Genomic DNA, 19,686 nt, shown 5'->3' with positions numbered 1-19,686 from the left:
CGTTTTTAAGTACCACTGGTAAGATCATCCACAGTGTAGATCTTTTTAAAATAGACCACAATGTCCCTTTAACGTTCTTTGTGTTGCTGATTGGTGCTTTATGATTCCTACCCATGGCTGTTCATCATAACCTCAACCACAAACACTGCCTTTTTTGTCAGTTTTCTAAAAGTTTTTCTTAGGTGTAAAATGTTATACAGGGGATTGGACCCAAGTTACCTTATTTTGTAAAAATGTTTAAAGACATTATTACAAAGAAAAATAACAAGGAAAAAGCCAAACTGTTGAGGGTTAACACTGGTAGTGTCCCAATAGTTCATACTTCATACAAATACTGCTCCTTTTACATACACTTCAAACCAGACTAATTGAGACAAGGAAACTGAATAAGCCCAGACATTTCACGGAACTGGAAAGGTGGCAAAACTGAATGAACCCCTTGGGTATGGCTAAAGATGCTTGGGTACTCAAAATTGTGTTCAATTTTATTTCAGAGATATTTGTTTTTAATTTTTGAAAAAACTATTAGAATACAGAAACACAATAAATCTAAGAAGTTCTTCTAACTGATAAACTAGGATTGCAGTCAATGCTTTACACAATGTTAAGTGCAGTATTAACTTGTATGTACAAAGTCTGCAGTGCTAATTTCACTTTGACTTGAGTTACAGACTGTGTATTAAAATAAAATAGAAATGATTGAAATGAGCAGAGCTTTTCCTGTATTGAACAGGTGTTATTTATTCACTTGTGCAACGGTGTTTCTTCTCAACTTCATATCAAACATAAAAACAGCAGACACTGAAATAATGTGACCAGTTGACAGTTGCATTGAGCACGCCTTTACCATTTAACATGGGGAGGCACGCCTTAACCAGATGGTTCTGCAGGGCCTGCCATTTGTCCCATACAGGGAAGCTTATACAGTCTCTGTTTGGATGTTTTTGCCATTCCATATCTTGATGTCTTTGCAACCATTTGAATTGCATTGCCTTCCTTCTTATTCATGCCAAGTCCTGCTCATGTTTTCAGAGAGCTGCAGATCTGAATCGCTTTGCGGTTGGTGCCTTCGTTGTCATGCCCGGGACACACAGCTGGGTAAAGGATATCCGTGAAGGTGCCAGCACAGAATGTGAACAGCTGCATCATGCTGTCAGCCCCGTGGAATGAGATGATCCCGGCCGGGTAGCTGACATACACCCCGATCCTCTTAAAGACCTTGCTGATGGGCAGCGGGTAGGATTGGCCATCATGCCAGGCTGTGTACTCCCCATTGAAGTACTCCACGCACCACGATGCCCTGCTCCTGCCCAGCCAGCAGTCTTCCTCTCTGCCTTTCCGGGAGATGCTAGGGTATGTGACCCCCAGTTCCCAGTAGGTCTTGCCTCCTACATCTACCTCCCAATAGTGCCTTCCTTCTGAGAAGCCCTCTGTGCTGATAACGTTCAGAGTGGTGTCAAAGCGCACCGGGCTGTCAGGGAACTCCTGCCACTCATCTGAGAAGGTGGCCGAGATGCCATCGGGGGAAATGACCAGCTTGGGGTGGGCAGTCTCGGGGTCCAGCACAACTTCAGAGGTATCTTTGGTGAAAAGAAAAAAGGAAGTAATGCAATTTCAAAAAGTTCGCTACTCCTGAAAGCTGTAGTAAGGTGACTAAGCATATCAGTGCTGCACAATCCAACCCTTTTCCAATGTGCTTCACCACCCTCCCCTTCAGAAATGACCCCCCCCCCCCCCAAAAAAATAGCTTACAGCTCTGGAAGACTTTTCTAGTTACTGGGATCTGAGCGCGGATGAACAGCTGTAAATTATTGATAAGGCTCAGCAGCTGATTGGACTTGAAGTTATCCAGCTGAACCAAATCAGGATTGCTGATGTTCATGACTTCTATAACTCTGATGAAAAATACAGAAAAAGCACTCTGTTAATAAACTGCAGGTTTCAAACTAGAAACTACTGCTGTGAAATAAGCAGTTTCAAGACTCTTTGCCAAGCTATTGTTGTGAATATTTTATGCAGATTCAAAACTAATGCAGTACATACCTCTCTTCAGTCTCTGCATTCTGTAGAAAAGAAAATAAGTTGATCACATTTTAGAGATTTGGATTATACATACAAAGCAGTTAATACCTTAAACACCACTGTTTATAAATAGTAAACAAAAAGTAAAAGTTTGAATTGCTATTTCCAGAATGGAATACTGTATTCCCCCATTGAGGCTGATGGCAATGGAATTGACCCATAAGGGATTAATGACAGATACAGGGATATGGAATCAATATGAAAGGTGCTGAAGAATTGCTTTTCTTTTCCAACGCTGCAGAATAATCATAAATACCAACTTGTGCTTTTTAACATATGGCTGGCCCTTCTGTTGTTTCTGCTCTCTCTCCTTCAGAGAACAAGGTCTCATTGGAAATGACCAGGCATGTTAATAGAGCTACCCCCTTTTCTAATATCAAGCGCTCTATACCTTTGTGTATGACTGCTGTTTGTCCTGCTGCTGTTGAAGGCTGAGCTCTGCTAACTCTTGTTCAATATCTTGGGCTAGCAGGTGGCATTTTTCTATACAACAGTCAATGGTATGAACAGCCGCTTTGGCCTCTGCTTCAAGTTGGCCCAGGGTCACTTTCATATCCTCTTCCAGCACCTTTACAATGTCTTCATACTTCTTTGAGATGGTTTCTCTCATAACCGTAGATTTCTTCTGCACAAACAGAAAAGGATGGCTTGTCCATTGCTTTCAGACTGAACCCAACAGTTTTTCCAAATATTTATGAAGCATATCTTTACACATGTAAAAACAATTAGCATTGTTCTGTATGGGTTAACGACAAACCCGAGTTTATGTCATAGTGCATAAACAATGCAACTATTCATGGAATGTGTGTGTCAGTCTACAGTATGTGCATTGGATTTGAAATGGTTTGTGGAGAGTTTATAGATGGCATTACAATATACTTGTACTGCCCATCCGGTTCAGATAACTACAATAAAGGAGTTAAATCTGCAGTATAATACCACACTCCAAACTGAAAGTGCATTCATAAACCATTGCAGAAACAATCAAATCAAACAATGAAGCACAGCAATACAAATACAAAAAAGACTAGACTGTAACTTCATTAAAGCAATACTTTAGATTATACTAGAAACTTTATAAGCCTTCAGACATGTGTAATCCCCCTTTGCGCTGTATAATTAACTGTGAAATGGAACCGAAATTGCATTTTTCTTTATTGAGTTCAAATAGCAGCTCTTGGACCCCTCACAGCTGCGCCTGGCAAGCTTTAGAGCAGGACTTGCATTGCTGGCATTTAATAAGCTTTACTTCACTTACCATTATGTCCGCTTGCTTTGCAGTCAGTTTTTTTATTCTGAATTTAAAAGTTTCCTTTTGTCTTTCCAGATACTCGCGGTGTTTCACAAGCATTTCCCACAGCATTTCGTGTAAAATTTTTTTTAAAAAAAAAGTAATTTTGAAACTTAATCAAAGCAGTATACACTGAAGAAAGTGCTCACTTGACATGGAGATTTCATGGAACCCTTCACACTAGCAGGCAGGTTATTACAAAAAGAAGAAAAACTCAAAATCATTTTTCTAGCAAGGGCAAGTGATTTGAGAATTCAAAAGGGAATGCAAGAGCCTCTTTCATCTTCTGTGACTTTGAACCACAGCATGTGCGTTTATATCAAGTAGCTCACGTCACACAATGCAGGAGCAGCGTTGGTTACCCAAGTATGGTGTGCAGTGATTGCGTCTGTTGGACCCCATGCTTAGAAAACTATTCAGCCTGGTCTGTCATGTTCAATAAATTGTAGTCCAGAGCCGAAGTCTTAAATCATGAACTGACAGCACAATGGTTTACAGGTCAGAGTGACAAAGACACATTCCAAACTGCTTGTCAGTCTTTCAACTTTGCAGGCGGCAATTTCTGGATGTATTCTGGGCCATTTCAGACACAGTGGTGGTGGTAAAAATCAAAGGACAGCCTTTTGACATGAACATTATTAAAGTGTATGCACCAGCAACAAACTATGAAGAGGAAGAAACAGACTCTCTTTACAACCAAATAGATTAAGCAAAATGTCAATGCAAATCACAGAAAATCACTATAATAATGGGAGATCTAAATGCAAAAGTAGGGGACAAATGGGTGGAATGGTGTGATAGAAACAAGCAAATAAATAGTCAACACATGGTTTAGACACCACCCAAGACACATGTGGACATGCAAAAGTCCAGGAGATAACACCAGGAACCAAACTGATTACATAACAATAAATAAGAGATTCAGAAACTCAGCAGTGCACACAAAGACATATCCAGGAGCAGACTGTGATAGCAACCATGCACCTGTAGTATCTGCAATAACCATTAAACGAAAGAAGATAAGCAAGAAGAAAGTAGAGCCAAAGAAACAACTAATCAGGCTAAAGACCGATACAGAACTAAAAGAAAGTAGGTCTAACATGCTTGAAGATGAAGGAGACATAGATGGTGATTGGAGAAGATTTCAAATAGCCCTCACAGAACCAGCAGACCACCTTATTCCCAAGAGAGAAAAGAAAGACAGACAAATGGATGACAGCTGAGACTCTTGCCTTAATGGAGGAAAGGGAGAAGGTAAAGCAATCAGGTCCTAATAAATATGAGGAGTTAAATAGACAAAGAAAATGGGAGTGTGATAGAGCAAAATAAATGTGGCTAAACAGTCAACGGAAGAGATGAAAGATCTAGGAAAGAGAAATAACCAGATGATGCAGGATAAAATCAAGGAGGTGATGGGAGGAAGCAGAACACCAAAAGGAAGTACTATCTAAACAAAGGATGGGAGAATTGTCACGCAGATGGAAGAGGTACTTAAAAGGTGTGAGGAATATATATGAGGAACTTTTTGACGATGATAGGGGAGAAAAGCTTAGAATCGATAGAGCAATGGAGGGACTTGAGATATTAACCGATGAGGTTAAAAAAGCCATGAAGAAAATGAAGAAGGAAATGACAGCATAATGATAGAAATGATAGGGGCAACTGGGGAGTTTGGAATTGAGAAAGTCACACAATTAGCAAACAAGATATATAACACAGGGTATATACCGGACGAAATGTGCAAGTCAACATTCACATCCATTCCAAAGAATCCTGGGACAGTAGAATGTAGTCAACATAGAACAACTACTTTAATGAGCCAGGTCACAAAAATAATTCTAAGAATAATCATGGATTGGGCAAGAGGCAAAATAAGAGAAGAAGTTTCAAAAGAACAGTATGTAGAAGGAAAGGGAACACAAAATGAAATTAATCAAATAAGATTAAGAACCTATATGGATGTGAAACCTGAACCATAAGCAAGGAGATGCACAGTAAACCAGAAGCAGCATAGATGTGCTTCTTGCGGAGGATGCTAAGAATTCCCTGGACAGCATGGAAAAGTAACAAAGACGTACTTAACACTTCAACACCACCAGGACCATCTTGACACAAATAAGAACAAGACAGCTTACATTTCTAGGATGTTTTTTAAGGAGGATTTTTAACCTGAGCCTAACCGGTAAAATTGAAGGAAAGAGAGCAAGAGGGAGACAGAGGCAAAAATATCTGGACCAAATATTGGTTGACCTAGGAGAGAGATGGAAAGCATGTGAACTACTCCAGCTGGCAGCAGACAGGACAAGGTGGTGGAAAATGATCATCAATGTCAAGGACACGGCACTCTGATGATGATGGTGAAAGGTGGCATTTATATTAATAACTTCCATTAATAGTGACCGCTCTTGTTTTTCAAAATGCAGACCTTGAGCTTGGGAGATGAACTGTGTGTACAACAGCAACCTTTTCTAGTGCAGAGATTGAAGGGAACGGTACCGTGGTCTTGAATAAAACTCAACAGGTATGTTACTATTGCAACAGGGCTTTGCAAAATGAAAACTCCACACACTGCAATTGACACACACACACCCCTGTTTTCACAGATTCAGTCCAGTGACAGGAATAATTAACCCTCATAATGGTTTAAAAAAGAGTCATGGGCCACATTCACAAAGCATGAACTTAAGTTTCCTGCAGTTTTTGTGTAAAAAGAAACACACAATACTAGTATAACAGAGCAAAGAAAAAAACAACTAATGGGCAACTCCTGTCAATTCTGCTCTTTTTAATCTACTCACAAAAAAACAGCAAACATGCCAATGCATGCTGGCCATATTTTGCATGACCACATTTACTGTAACAGACTATGGTGGTATGAGAAGTATTTTATCATTGTAATAGTTCCTGCTTGAGTGTTTGTTCCCATTTGTGACTTGACAGTGTCTGCACGGATAGCAGAGCTTTAAAAAAATGCGATGAATTCAGGTAACTCGGAGGCTAGATTCAAATAACTTGGATGTTGCTAATACATTAGTTATTAAGCTCTCAACGATTCTAATATTTTTCTTGAACAGCTGTTTGTCAATGTTATTTTAGACTCTTCATCTGACTTGACCTTGTAACAAACCATGCATGCACACATGTAACATTAATTTGACAGCAAACTTTGATATTTAACACTGTTGTTTTCCAGACCGTTTCAAACCCTAAAAAAAACTGAAGCTGTATATTTCATGCACAAACAAAAACACAAGTTGAAACACCAGGTAAACAATAAATATATCTATGGAGAATCAAGTTCACAGACTTCTTATCAGTCTATTCTTTCTCAGTAAGACAGCACCTTCTTATTCCACCTTTCAATCACATATCTACACCAGAAACCTAGTGAATCCTATTAATAATGCAGAGACTCAGGGTCACTGCTGTCGTCACATCTACAACAGCAAACTCTTGGAGTGCTTATGCGTTCATCATAACAGCTGGTAATGAACACTGAATTGCTCATTACCTGCTTCAACTGATCCTCATAAATTGTTACATACATTAGTGTCTTTTGTGAGAGTCAGAACACTCAGCGTGGTGGAGGACCTTGAAGATATTCTTGAATTATAATAATTAATTGTTTGTCAATTATTTGTCATTGGCGTATTTGATGAAATGGGTTTTCTCATTAGTGCTGCAGACAATGAATGTCTTATCAGTGGTTGTGTTATTAATTCAAGGTAAAGAAAAACTGATAACACGTCAAGTGGCAGCAATCACCCATAAGTATTAAACCCCCAATCGAGCTGAATTAAGAAATACTAAACAAATAAATACATTCAATAACAAACAAATGATTCGACCAGAAGCCTTTTTCAATGCCTTCATAACAGACCTCCAGTCGAAACACCTGTCATTTTAATTTGACTTTCTTTTAGTTTTGTTAAGTGGCAGCAATGCATTCAAGTCTTCTACGTCTTGGTCCTGGCTGGTAAGTTTAATTGGAAACTGGGTGGTGAAGTGGTTGAAATATAAACGGAGATCTCAATAGATATGGTAAGATGCAGCAGTGGTTTCAAATTCTAAAACATATTCGCCAGTTTTTTTTTTTTTTGGGGGGGGGGGGGTTGTGTGTGTGCTTGGAGTATTTAGCAAATGTTTTTTACTGAAGCACACAAACACAGCAGTGTAATTTGTGGTTCAAAGTTACGGACAGTGACATATTTCTGCCAGTTTCCTTGTGTATCGTTTTACCTCCTGTGGAATTTCCCAGCATCGTCATCGTGCAAGACTGTTAGTAGAAGAGATTCCTTTCAGCAGAGTGTATTTATATATATATATATATATATATATATATATATGTATGTGTGTGTGTGTGTGTGTGTGTGTGTGTGTGTGTGTGTGTGTGTGTGTTAAGATACATTTTAATTATTTTGGAGTTACATAGCTATGTGGTGCTTGTTAATGATGAATTGGGTTATCATGCTTTTATGTTTGGTAAATTTAATGTTCATTAAGTTGAAGTCTGGCACCCTACACCTAATATCTCAGTTTCAGATAATTCAGCACTGTGCATTACATCTCCAGTGAACATATATATTGAGAATTCAGCACTGTACATTACATCCCCAGTGAACATATATATTGATAATTCAGCACTGTGCATTACATCCCCAGGGAACATATATATTGATAATTCAGCACTGTGCATTACAACCCCAGTGAACATATATATTGATAATTCAGCACTGTGCATTACAACCCCAGTGAACATATATATTGATAATTCAGCACTGTGCATTACATCCCCAGTGAACATATATATTGATAATTCAGCACTGTGCATTACAACCCCAGTGAACATATATTGATAATTCAGCACTGTGCATTACAACCCCAGTGAATATATATATTGATAATTCAACCCTATATTAAACAGTGCTTCATGGATAAGGTTCAATTGCAGTATGCAACGACTCTTGATTGTGTTAATGAACCCTCATCATCCCATTTAAGCCTGGCTACCCCTGAGCATATTCCAAACACATACATTAGTTTGAGAGAACACATGCCACATGGTTAGAGGGCAACTTCAATAACCAGTAATATTGCTTGTGACGTATAAGGAAACTCCTTCGAAGGAGGATCAGGTTTCACGTATATATCACACTTACTCTGAGAAGATTTAGAAATAAAGAAGAAACATATTAAGCCTCACACTTGTAGCAAGGTAATGTTTCTTGGAATTATGATTAATTTTACATTTTTGAATGTGCAATATATGACTGATATGGGTGACATTTATAAATAAATGTTAATGCTAGCTTTTGGTTGGGTATATGCATTGAGATGTGTCATATACTGTATGCTAATGATTATGTAAGCACTGAGAATACTTGAAACCTGTTTATTTTCTTTATGTCTGTTGAAGTTAGCTAGGGCGTTAATCCAAAACATGTTGACTTTGTTTTTTTGTTAAAGCTTTTCCATCCATTTCTGGTACTAACCATGCTTGTACTGTTATTTAGTACGTTTTTCTGTGTTTTTACCACGGAATACCTCAGTCAATTATAGCAAAACTATAGCAAACAAAAATCATGTTTTCTGTGACAGGGTGAATGAATCGCTCAGTCAAAATGTCTGCTGAAAGGTTGCAAGGTACGTTTATAATATTTTAGGAATGTCTTTTAAACCGCATGTTTTTTTAGATGTTTTTCAGTAATATTGATGCTCATCCAAAGAGGTTCCATTAAATATTTACAAGCAAAATCCAATTTAAAAAAAGAACAGCTGTGCCTTACTTTGCTATAAAGCTAATTGGTGCTTTTGATAATTTGAACTGTTTTAGCAAAACATTATCTTTACACAGGTTTTGTTATTTAGAACTTTTTATAAACTCACCCCAAGCATAGCCGTGTCATCTGATCTCCAGCGTTTAGATCATCAATTGAAGAATTTGATTGTGTAATTTTAAAAGGTAACCTAGATTAATATATATATATATATATATATATATATATATATATATATATATATATATATATATATATTATATTAATATATGACACACAGAGTATATATTTTTTTAAGATTACCTAAACATGTTTACTATGAAGTACTGAACGTTTGTACAAACAGAATGAGGAGAGATACTGTATGTAGTGGCATGCAAACTAAAGCTAAGCTAATGCAGGTGTTCTCCCTAAAGCAGCTCCAAGCTCAGTGTTTTACAAGGCAGTGGATGGTGTTGAAGAAATCCTGAGTGGCTATTTGGTGAAGTCTCCTCCTTCAGGGCCTTTCTTTTACCCGGTAGGTTTCTAATGAGTAGCCATATTAAATAATGTAATGACACGTTAAAATGAAGTGGCAATTGAACAGTAAGTGCAGAACGCCCAAAATTCAGTAACAACTATTGAAAAAACGGGTTTCGCCCAGTTGTCTTCTTTAAGTTCTGGACCAATTTAGATTCACCCAACTGACGCGGATGAGTGCTGAGAAAAAGTGGAAACTTTGGGATTCGCCCAGAAACTAGACTCAACAGACCACCAGGTTTCACCCTTTATATACAGAAGATAACTACATGTTTTTTTATGCTTTTGCTAATGGAGTGCTGGGTTCAGATAATGTGCTATGTGTGGAAATATGATGGAATAGCTCCATAAAATGGTAGATAATACAGGTTCTTAAGTGGCACATTATTTATATTACAGGCACTTACTGTAGGTTATATCTAGGATGATCAATTCTAGCCCTTTCTGGCCAGGTCTTTGTTCAAACCATGTTCTCAGTTGTTTAATTGAACCAATTAAACCTCAATCCAGGCAGCAAGTAACTCCTTCCTTCTAGCTGGAAAACCCGGTGAGACCAGCCCTCCAGGACCAGAGCTGCCCATGCCAGCCTTGTATCATGTAGCACACTGAGCAGGAAATGAAGAACAGATGAATGCAGGGCATAAAGAACAGATGACTGCACTGTGTAAAAAACGAGTGAATGCATGGTGTAAAGAACAGATGAATGTAGGGTGTAAAGAACAGGTGAATGTAGGATGTAAAGTACAGATGAATGCAGGGTGTAAAGAATGCAGGATGTAAAGTACAGATGAATGCAGGGTGTAAAGAACAGATGAATGCAGGGTGTAAAGAACAGATGAATGTAGGGTTTAAAGAATGCAGGATGTAAAGAACAGATGAATGCAGGATGTAAAGTACAGATGAATGCAGGGTGTGAAGAATGCACGGTGTAAAGAACATATGAATGCAGGGTGTAAAGAACAGATGAATGCAGGGTGTAAAGAATGCAGGATGTAAAGTACAGATGAATGCAGGGTGTAAAGAACAGATGAATGCAGGGTGTAAAGAACAGATGAATGCAGGGTGTGAAGTAGATTTTTATTTTGTTTTTACTCATTGTTAGAAATCTTGGAAGAGGAGATTTTTTGTATTATGCAAGACCCCTGATAACGTTCATCTTCTGAAATACTGCAAAGATGAAGATGACAGAGACAAGCCGCTAGGAGTTATCAACTTGTCTGTGTAAGTGTTTGTTATGCCACCAAGCTTTTACAACCAGCTGAAAATGTATTCAGCACATATTACTTCTTATAGGGCCTATGTGGGCTTCAAAATCTTGTCTTTTTGCTTATATGTAAAGCTGGGCTGTATGAAATGTCATGTCTGCTCTTTCAGAAGCCTCAAAATGAGAAAACTAAGGAGAAACAGTATAGCTCAGAGTTGTAAGCTAAAGTATGTTATTTTGTTTTGACAGCAATACACTGATTTTTCCTCATCCGGAAAACCATAGGAAATGGAATTGGATACAGAGGATGTTTAAATGCCAGCCTGATTCTGTACTTTACATATGCACCACAGATAGGGAATATTTTCTCATTGGAGAAAACAAGTAAGTTACCATTGAGGTCATGGCCAGAATGTGTGCTAGTGGTGGGCTGCTTCAACACTGACACCCAGACAGCCCTGGAGACAGGAGGAGGAGGGGGGGGGGTTAGGGTTAGAAGAACAGCCCAGGCAGACACAAACAAAGCACAGCTAGTGATGCACCTGACTGACATTGCAAACGCCACCAATCAATAGGATGAAGCTGAGAGATCTGAGGATCGAGGCGTCAGCCACAACGTTCAGGGATAGTCAGGCTCAGTAAACGAAGCAACAATCCTGACACTTGCCGGGCTGGAGGGGATGAGTGTAGCTAAAGAACAAGCTTCTGACTGCAATGACGCTCCAGTCACTGCAAACCAGCAGGAAATAAAAAATAAATAAATAAATGGTGCACAGACAGGAATGCCTCTTGCAGCACTCGTTTCTCCGGTCTTAAATATTGTGTAGCTAGCAACTCTGCAAAATATCATAGTGTTCTTATTGCTGTTGGATTCACTATTACTACAGAATTGTACTTAATCTAAAAAATGTAAAATACACTAATATTGATGTCATACTGCATGCCACTATTAAGCAGGGCTGTGATTCTGGAAACTCACTTTAACCTTAGATTAGGCTCTTCCAATACCCGATCAAATCATCAGTCTAATGGCTAGTGTCTTATCTGTCTTCGATAAACAATACGTCCAATGATCCTCAAGAAAAGGATTTATATCTTACCTCAAACCATTATGTCCCCACTATGAGGCAGATTTCACCTCTCCACTTATCTGCAAGCTAAGTTATAGGCAAGGTACCTCAAAAGGCGAGGCCAAAAGCCAAAGAATGTAGTGTAAAATATGTATACTGTAGCAGTTTTGTCTGGTCTATGTTAAATAATCTATCTCATGAGTTTCTTGACTGAACCAGTGATCCATGACATGCCGTTTGTTGCCTATAGATTATCCTACCATGGACCCAGATCTGTGTCATCTTTTGAGTTGCTCCCAGAATAAACATTGAAGCTTATTCCAGGTTTATGGTCTACCTATTGTAATATTGTACTGTATTGTAATGTATATGTTTGTTTTAGACAGGATGTGGATACATGGTTCAATGCTATAATCTCTGTGCTGACGTCAATTTCGAAAGTGGAACCTTTGAGAAATACGGTAATTATATAATTTGTTATTTTTATGTTTGCAGTAATTATGACCCTTTTATTAAAAAACGAAAAGTTGCTTTTGAACACAAGCAGCTCTATTATAATGGAGTTGTGGAACAAAGAAAGCAGCCTGTCCTGAAATGAGACAATGGCACTTCATGGGTTAACAGATCTACAAACATGTCTATTAATGCTGGCAAAACACAATGAGATGTCTTTGATTTCTACAGTAGCATGTTGATGCTCAGCATCTGGAGCCTTTCTATTTAGGGGAATGTAGGATTTTAAGATGGATAGCGCTGGTTAAGACTACTGCCCCATCAGCAGCTACTAAACAACTTGGCACCAAAATACTAAGTCTTGGCACCAAAATGGTAGTGTAGCGGTTCAGTTGGTAACAGGCTCACATTGCTGTGTTTCAGTTCACTCAGGCTGCTCCAGACTGTATCCAATGGGTCTTCTGCTTTTTACAGGTGCAGGAGCAGGAGAGGCTACGATCCAAGTCTGAGTCAAATGCAAAAAAAGCAATGAATGACCTTACTAAAAATAGCAGCATTCAACAGGTAATAACACATCTTCACAGATAAGACAGTCAGATTATAAAGTGTAATCAATATATATATCAATGATCCAATAATAAAGTGAGTATGTGCTTATTATTATCAAATGGATATGGATTTCCTTGTTATTGCATAGAATTATATGTAGAAGTAGAACATAAACAGACTCTATGAAAGACATCTCTACTGCCCATGATGAGAAAACTGTTTGGAGTATACCTGAGCTCTCCTCTCACAGCAGTAATGTTGTGCTCTGTTTACTAGGGTGCAACCTGTAAATCATTTACTGCAGATCACAAGCTGAGACCACAGTCACTCTCGGAATCTTACTACAGCGTACCTAAACCTAAGGTGGTAAGCAGTTTCAAACATCTTTTTGATAAAGAAATGTTTCATCTGTTTTTATAACTCCCCCCAGAACAAATGGGCCTGGCTCCTCTTGTATACTGTGGCCAGGTCTAATTGTCAATCAGTCAATTAGAACCTGGACACATTCTGCACATGGCAGTCAGATCCTGGACACATTCAGCACATTATAATCAACCTGGACATATTCTGCACATGTAATTAGAACCTGGACACATTCTGCACATTATAATCAACCTGGACGTATTCTGCATTAATTAGAACCTGCACATTCTGCACATTATAATCAACCTAGACACCTGGACACATTCTGCACATTATAATCAACCTGGACACATTCTGCACATGTAATTAGAACCTGGACACATTCTGCACATTATAATCAACCTGGACACATTCTGCACATGTAATTAGAACCTGGACACATTCTGCACATTATAATCAACCTGGACACATTCTGCACATGTAATTAGAACCTGGACACATTCTGCACATTATAATCAACCTGGACACATTCTGCACATGTAATTAGAACCTGGACATATTCTGCACATTATAATCAACCTGGACACATTCTGCACATGTAATTAGAACCTGGACACATTCTGCACATTGTAATCAACCTGGACACATTCTGCACATTATAATCAACCTGGACACATTCTGCACATGTTTTTAACCACATCTGTGCCAAATTTTATTTCAAGTACTGTATGTAAAACTTGAATTACAAACAGCAACAAAAACAGAAACACACACAATATTTACAGTTGCACTGGTCCCTGACCTGCCACACCTTATTATAAACATGTCCTAACATACCCATAGCAGACCAATAATAATAATGACAATTGCTTCCAGTGTAAAATGTATGTCACATAGACTTATTATTTACCAATAACAAATTTACTATATATATATATTATTATCATATAGTATTATTATATTATATATATTATATATATATATATAATATCTATATATAATCAAGTTTATGCCCATGAATACAGCTAAAAACATTTTGTGGACACGGACCTTGTCCCAAAAAGAGTAGTCTTATGACCCCATTTGTTTTCTTCATCATAAAAAAATAATCAGTGTTGTTTTTTTTTTCTTTCTAGGGCCCACCACCTAAACCGGAGCCAACTGAAAACCCTAATCTGTACATGCCTATGACTTCAGTGTAAGTTCAATTCAATTAGATTCTGCTGCTATATAATAATATCCAACACAATCTATGTTACAAGAGATCAAGCCCTGGTCATAGTATAGATTCACCTCAGAAAGCATAGTGATTTTCATGCTACCTTTGTACCTTTTACCATATACCACCACCCACATTCAATGAAACGTTGCTTTGCACTTTGTTTTTACAATACGTTATTATACTACAGTATAAATGAAGGGCATGGGGACTAATGTGTGGTAAAGTATAGCCAAGCTGGACAAAGGGACATAAAGCAAAAAGAGGCATTGTATAAGTGGAAAATGGCACAGTGTTGAAATGATATCTATACCCTTTACCTTCAAACACCATCATAAAAGTGGAGTAAAGAATACTTGGAAAATAAGGCAGTTGGATTTACCACACAACAAACCCCAGAGGTCCCCTGCATAAGGCATGACGTGTCAGTCTCCTGTCTGTTTTGCTGTCTTGCAGGCTAAGAGTAGTGGAGGAAGCACAGTCTGACCAAAACAGGGTCTCCACACCTCCTGCTTCAGGGTAAGTGTGCATCTATATTTAAACTGCATGGATTTATCTAAACGAGATACATGTTTCACAGCCTGATACTAACAACCCAGATGGCAGAGTCACCAGAGCTTAATGAGGGCGGAAGCCTGCTTCCATTATTTGTCAGTACATTTAGTTCCCACTTGAAATTGAATAAGGAAAAATACAAGCACACACTGACCTAAGTGCAAGCAATGTGCTGGTCTGTGTGGAGTACTAGGACAATGTGATTTGAAAATTAGCCTACTTTCCATTGCATTATATGTTTTTCATTAAAAAAATAAGAAGAAAATAATAACCCCATTCCATCTCTGAAAGGGAAATAAACTAATCAAATCACACCAAAAACATCCTTGAGCATTCCAGAACATGTTCCCCCCAGAGAGCATTTTTCTTTATCTTGTTAAGAAATGACGATATACACAAAGAGAACCGTCCAATCTGGTATGCAGCTGGAAGATCTGTAGAGCTCGTTAATCAGACAAAAGAAAGAGAAAATAGCCAAGGGCTTTAATCTCTAAAATTCCAGAAGCGAGTGACAGACTATGTAAATGGAACTCTGCATTACAGGTTATACAGCCCAAACTGAATGCCAGCTTTCAGAGTTTAAATATGCAGCTTCCTTATGTAATTCCCACTGCTTACAAACTATGGGACCCAGTTACATTGGTCAACAGTTTTATTATTATTAGCTATCTAAACTTTTCTATCAATAATTCAATGTTAATGCAGTGACCAACAGTAACCTGGATAAATAAATAACCAATGCCAGCATTACTGCTAAACTAATATGACACACACACACACACACAGACACAACATAAATATATTCATATGATAGAATCCATATGTATAAAGGCAATACCCTATAGCACAGATTTTCTTTTGTGAAAGCATTGTTTCTGCATCAAAGCCTTTTCATTTTAGTTTTAATAATAAGAACATATTTGGTCTGCAAGGGTCAAAGAAAGTACTACTACTTTCACTGTTAGTAGTAAAAACTGTGCAGTTTCATACTGGGGATTTCTCTGCTCCTCCTGTGAAGACACCACTGACCGAAGCTCTCAATTGGTATTTGATGGTTCTTTCTAGGAAGCAAAGGGACCCTTCTGGGAGCTTAAGTTACAGCTTTGCACATTTAATTGACTGCAGGCCTACTCCAAAACTAGCCTCAGGTGTCACAAGTGCAGAAGTTGCAAATGAAACAAACACAAAAAAACAGCCCTTCCACCTGAAACATAGAATCAAAGCTGAACAATTACAGAAATAGGATTGTGTTGTTGGCAGTAACACAACAAGAATTAAAAACCTTTTAAATACAGACTCATGCAGTACGCTTACCAAGACAGAAATAAACAACACAGACAATTAAGGGTAGCTGTTTCTTATTCAATTTAGAATGTAGGTTTGTCCGTGCTGAATTCATGGTTTTGAGTAAATGGTTTTGGGAGTCTAGCCCAATGGGGTGACAGCTCAGTTAAATCTCAGATTTTACTGTGATGGCGTCTTTCCCAGCTATGAATAACATTCATATTCATATAAACTATGAACACACTCTGATCTGCACATCAGACCACAATGTATAAACATTCAGTGACACAGGACGTGGATATTAAGAGGTTTCATTCGTTTTTGTTTTTCAGAAACATTGCTGATATCAGAAAACCACATGACTTTCACTTCGTTAAGAGAGAGGTATATGTAATTGAAGAAAATCTGAAGAATCACCTGACCCTTGGAAAACCTTGGTAAGCATTTAAGAACAAGAGGTGGCTTGTCTTTTCCTTCCTTCTTTAAAAGTATATATATATATATATATACAAACACACACACAAATTATGAAATCAGAAGTAGCATGGGCAGTAAACTGAAGAGCAATTATCATCTTAATGTCTCCGAAGTGAATGAGAAATGAAGCTACAGTGAAACATGGAGTTCTCATAATGCTAATGGTAGCTATTACAGTACATTCCTGGACTGGTCTGCACATTGACCTCCTTATTCCTCTACAGTGTTGCCCACTGGCTGAGTTCTCTAGATGATGGATATGTTCTCTATGAAGGAGACCAGATTATTGCTGTTAATGATCTTGGGACTAACAGTACTCCGGAAGTTCAAACATGCTTGAGTAAGTTGTTAAAAAAAGATTTAAGTGGGGAGTATATTTTGTGGGTCTGTTTCTAAAAGTCAATCACGCTCAGTTTTTTTTTTTGCCTTGCATTTGAAATGCCAGCACTGTTTAATGAAGCGATAACTGCATTGCTGTGGCGTGTTACAAAGTAATAAAGAAACTCCACAAAGACTCCACAGTCACAAAGCCATTACGTGAATGAGGGGAGTTTCATTTGTACAAGGAACATGCCACAGCAATGCTGTACCACCATTATACGCGGTTTCTTTGTAAAAGCAGGGTCGAGGATTCCCTGAGCGGCGTTTCAGCAGTGAGCAGGGTCGAGGATTCCCTGAGCGGCGTTTCAGCAGTGAGCAGGGTCGAGGATTCCCTGAGCGGCGTTTCAGCAGTGAGCAGGGTCGAGGATTCCCTGAGCGGCGTTTCAGCAGTGAGCAGGGTCGAGGATTCCCTGAGCGGCGTTTCAGCAGTGAGCAGGGTCGAGGATTCCCTGAGCGGCGTTTCAGCAGTGAGCAGGGTCGAGGATTCCCTGAGCGGCGTTTCAGCAGTGAGCAGGGTCGAGGATTCCCTGAGCGGCGTTTCAGCAGTGAGCAGGGTCGAAGACTTTTTAATAACCCATAACAAATGCAGGGTTTATTCTTTAAAAAAAATGCACCCTCGAGCTGAAGATTACACTTATGCACCCTCGAGCTGAAGATTACCGAGCAGCTCATGGCTGACAATGTTATGTTGTAGAATTTATGTTCAATTTCTATCTCCAATTTTTTTTTTTTCTTAGGTAAAAATAACAATGAAGAGACCCAGAGCATCTGAATCTTTTAGTGTCGAGCAATGCTCTTGTGAATAAACTGAAGGACCGTACCTGACATGGTAAACAGCCCTTACAGGACATTGGGTTAAGACTTTCATTACAATGTTATCTACACCTCACAGGGCACTGAACAGATTGTATGCCACACCAAAAACAAATACAAGACCTACACAAATACCAGTGGAGAAAAAAAATAAACAAAAACAGACAGAACTTTTCAATGAAGGGCAATGTTATTGGGACAGTCCTTACACACTCTAACACTTCAAATCTAACTTCGAATCTATTGTGTACTAAACAGCCTTTCAAATATCAAATGACCTGTAAATCAAGTATAAACAAAAATATATAGATCAATCATACATTTTTATTGACATAATATTTTACAAGAGAGTTTTACCCTATAGGCCTTAATACTGCAGTTTTAAGTTCAAGCCATCTGTTAATCACATAATATATATGTGTGTGTGTGTGTGTGTGTGTGTGTGTGTGTGTGTGTGTTTTGACTAGCCTTAACATGTGTAATTTTATATACAGATTGTACATAACCCACTCGATAGATCGCGGGTGTCGGGGTCCAGTATAAATCCTCTGTATATCGAGGGCCGCGATATAGCGAGAGAACCACGGAAAAACAAATACTGTACAAGCACCCCCTCGTTTCACCGGGGGCGTCAGGGTCCAGTACAAATCCTCTATGCAACCCGCTTTCTCGTATAAAAAGCAGCACACTGTTTTAATTCGTACAGCGGAGGGTAATTGCTTCTCATCAACTTCAGTCTCCAATGAATTTCTACAGAGCTGTCTTCTCCTTTCTCAAAGGCACAAACCCGCTGCATTGAAAGAATCCATTCCCAACATAAAAGGCTTGTTGCTAGGGGGCTGACGTCACTGCCTTGTGACTTTTGCTAGTGCACTGCTGCCGCACGCGAACACATCGTTGGCTAAAATACAAACCGCTTCATCACCTAGATATTTAATTAGCTCTGTGTTATTGTGCAATACGTGTGTATGTGATAACGGCACGATATTAATGCTTTGTTTTTAATTGTTTTGTATATTGTTGTTTGTGATGTGCAGTACGAAATAAACGAACAGTAATTCTAAGTGTATATGTTATATTGCAGCTAATGCAGTAGAACTGGAGCCAACTCCACGATCGTTATATACATGAGTCCGATGTAATCAATGTATGTAAATGTGTACATTTTCCAGTAGCATTATACAGTAGTTTAACTCTTTTGTACCTTGTTTTCTTTTGTATACATTGGATTAAACAAGCGTGTTGTTAAAATAACAATATACCAGTTCATGTGTCACAGTGTTTTTTTCCGTATGACCCAAGTGTTACAGCCCTTTGTCACGTTGCTGTCTCCCTTACCTGCTGCCACGTTGAAGATTCCTGTACTTTTAATTTTATTCAGCGCATATCAGAAAAGCATTGCTCAACACACTGAAATCTGTTTAACACCCCCCCGTCCCCCCGTCCCCCCTCAAAGTGACTGAAGCATGATGACACCGGCTCTTTTGGCGCATGGTTCTTGGGCTGTGTGATGATGGTTCAGCTGAAGATGTACTGACAGTAGAGACTAGCACAGCAGAAGAAGCCAGTTTTTGTTTTTGTTTTTGTTTTTGTTTTTGTGGTTCTGTGTAAAACATGTTAATCGAATAGATGTATACTCGAAACCCAGA

At 38.6% G+C, this 19,686-nt stretch overlaps 2 protein-coding genes across 7 annotated transcripts; one reads left to right on the top strand and one right to left on the bottom strand.

Annotated features, from left to right (window-relative positions):
* Positions 1-719: 719 nt before the first annotated feature.
* Positions 720-7,427, bottom strand: LOC121322129 (E3 ubiquitin-protein ligase TRIM39-like). Its single transcript, XM_041261669.1, has 5 exons — positions 3,341-7,427; positions 2,474-2,707; positions 2,044-2,063; positions 1,753-1,895; positions 720-1,580 (listed from the first exon to the last, which is right to left on the bottom strand). Exons 1-5 carry the CDS (start codon positions 3,443-3,445, stop codon positions 1,021-1,023), a joined length of 1,062 nt encoding a protein of 353 aa, XP_041117603.1. The 5' UTR covers positions 3,446-7,427; the 3' UTR covers positions 720-1,020.
* A 1,048-nt stretch (positions 7,428-8,475) lies between these two features.
* Positions 8,476-18,628, top strand: LOC121321418. Of its 6 annotated transcripts, none has more exons than XM_041260352.1 (13): positions 8,485-8,588; positions 8,972-9,016; positions 9,567-9,667; positions 10,772-10,890; positions 11,123-11,257; positions 12,326-12,404; positions 12,871-12,960; positions 13,222-13,308; positions 14,445-14,506; positions 14,984-15,046; positions 16,699-16,803; positions 17,068-17,183; positions 17,962-18,628. In XM_041260352.1, the coding sequence occupies exons 2-13, from the start codon at positions 8,977-8,979 to the stop codon at positions 17,994-17,996; spliced, it is 1,032 nt and encodes a 343-aa protein (XP_041116286.1). In that variant the 5' UTR covers positions 8,485-8,588; positions 8,972-8,976; the 3' UTR covers positions 17,997-18,628. The 6 variants fall into 6 exon arrangements, with proteins under 6 accessions (XP_041116289.1, XP_041116286.1, XP_041116284.1 ...); XM_041260350.1 differs by having other exon boundaries at positions 13,222-13,311; XM_041260354.1 differs by lacking the exon at positions 17,962-18,628 and adding an exon at positions 17,466-17,771 and having other exon boundaries at positions 13,222-13,311.
* Positions 18,629-19,686: the final 1,058 nt, after the last annotated feature.

Source organism: Polyodon spathula, chromosome 10 (genome assembly GCF_017654505.1).
Source record: "Polyodon spathula isolate WHYD16114869_AA chromosome 10, ASM1765450v1, whole genome shotgun sequence".
NCBI classification, from domain to species: Eukaryota; Metazoa; Chordata; class Actinopteri; order Acipenseriformes; family Polyodontidae; genus Polyodon; species Polyodon spathula.
Note: the sequence above shows the minus strand (reverse complement) of the source record. Positions and strands in the feature narration are given on the sequence as shown.

Excerpts from the sequence above, each read along its gene's own strand:
- LOC121321418 (XM_041260350.1), top strand. The coding sequence starts at position 8,977 with ATGAATCGCTCAGTCAAAATGTCTGCTGAAAGGTTGCAAG. Across the intron at positions 9,668-10,771 it reads CAGGGCCTTTCTTTTACCCG|AAATCTTGGAAGAGGAGATT; the intron begins GTAGGTTTCTAA and ends ACTCATTGTTAG. Across the intron at positions 12,961-13,221 it reads AAAATAGCAGCATTCAACAG|GGTGCAACCTGTAAATCATT; the intron begins GTAATAACACAT and ends TCTGTTTACTAG.
- LOC121322129 (XM_041261669.1), bottom strand. The coding sequence starts at position 3,445 with ATGCTGTGGGAAATGCTTGTGAAACACCGCGAGTATCTGGAAAGACAA. Across the intron at positions 2,708-3,340 it reads CAAAGCAAGCGGACATAATG|AAGAAATCTACGGTTATGAG; the intron begins GTAAGTGAAGTA and ends CTGTTTGTGCAG. Across the intron at positions 1,581-1,752 it reads TAGAAAAGTCTTCCAGAGCT|ATACCTCTGAAGTTGTGCTG; the intron begins GTAAGCTATTTT and ends TTTTCACCAAAG.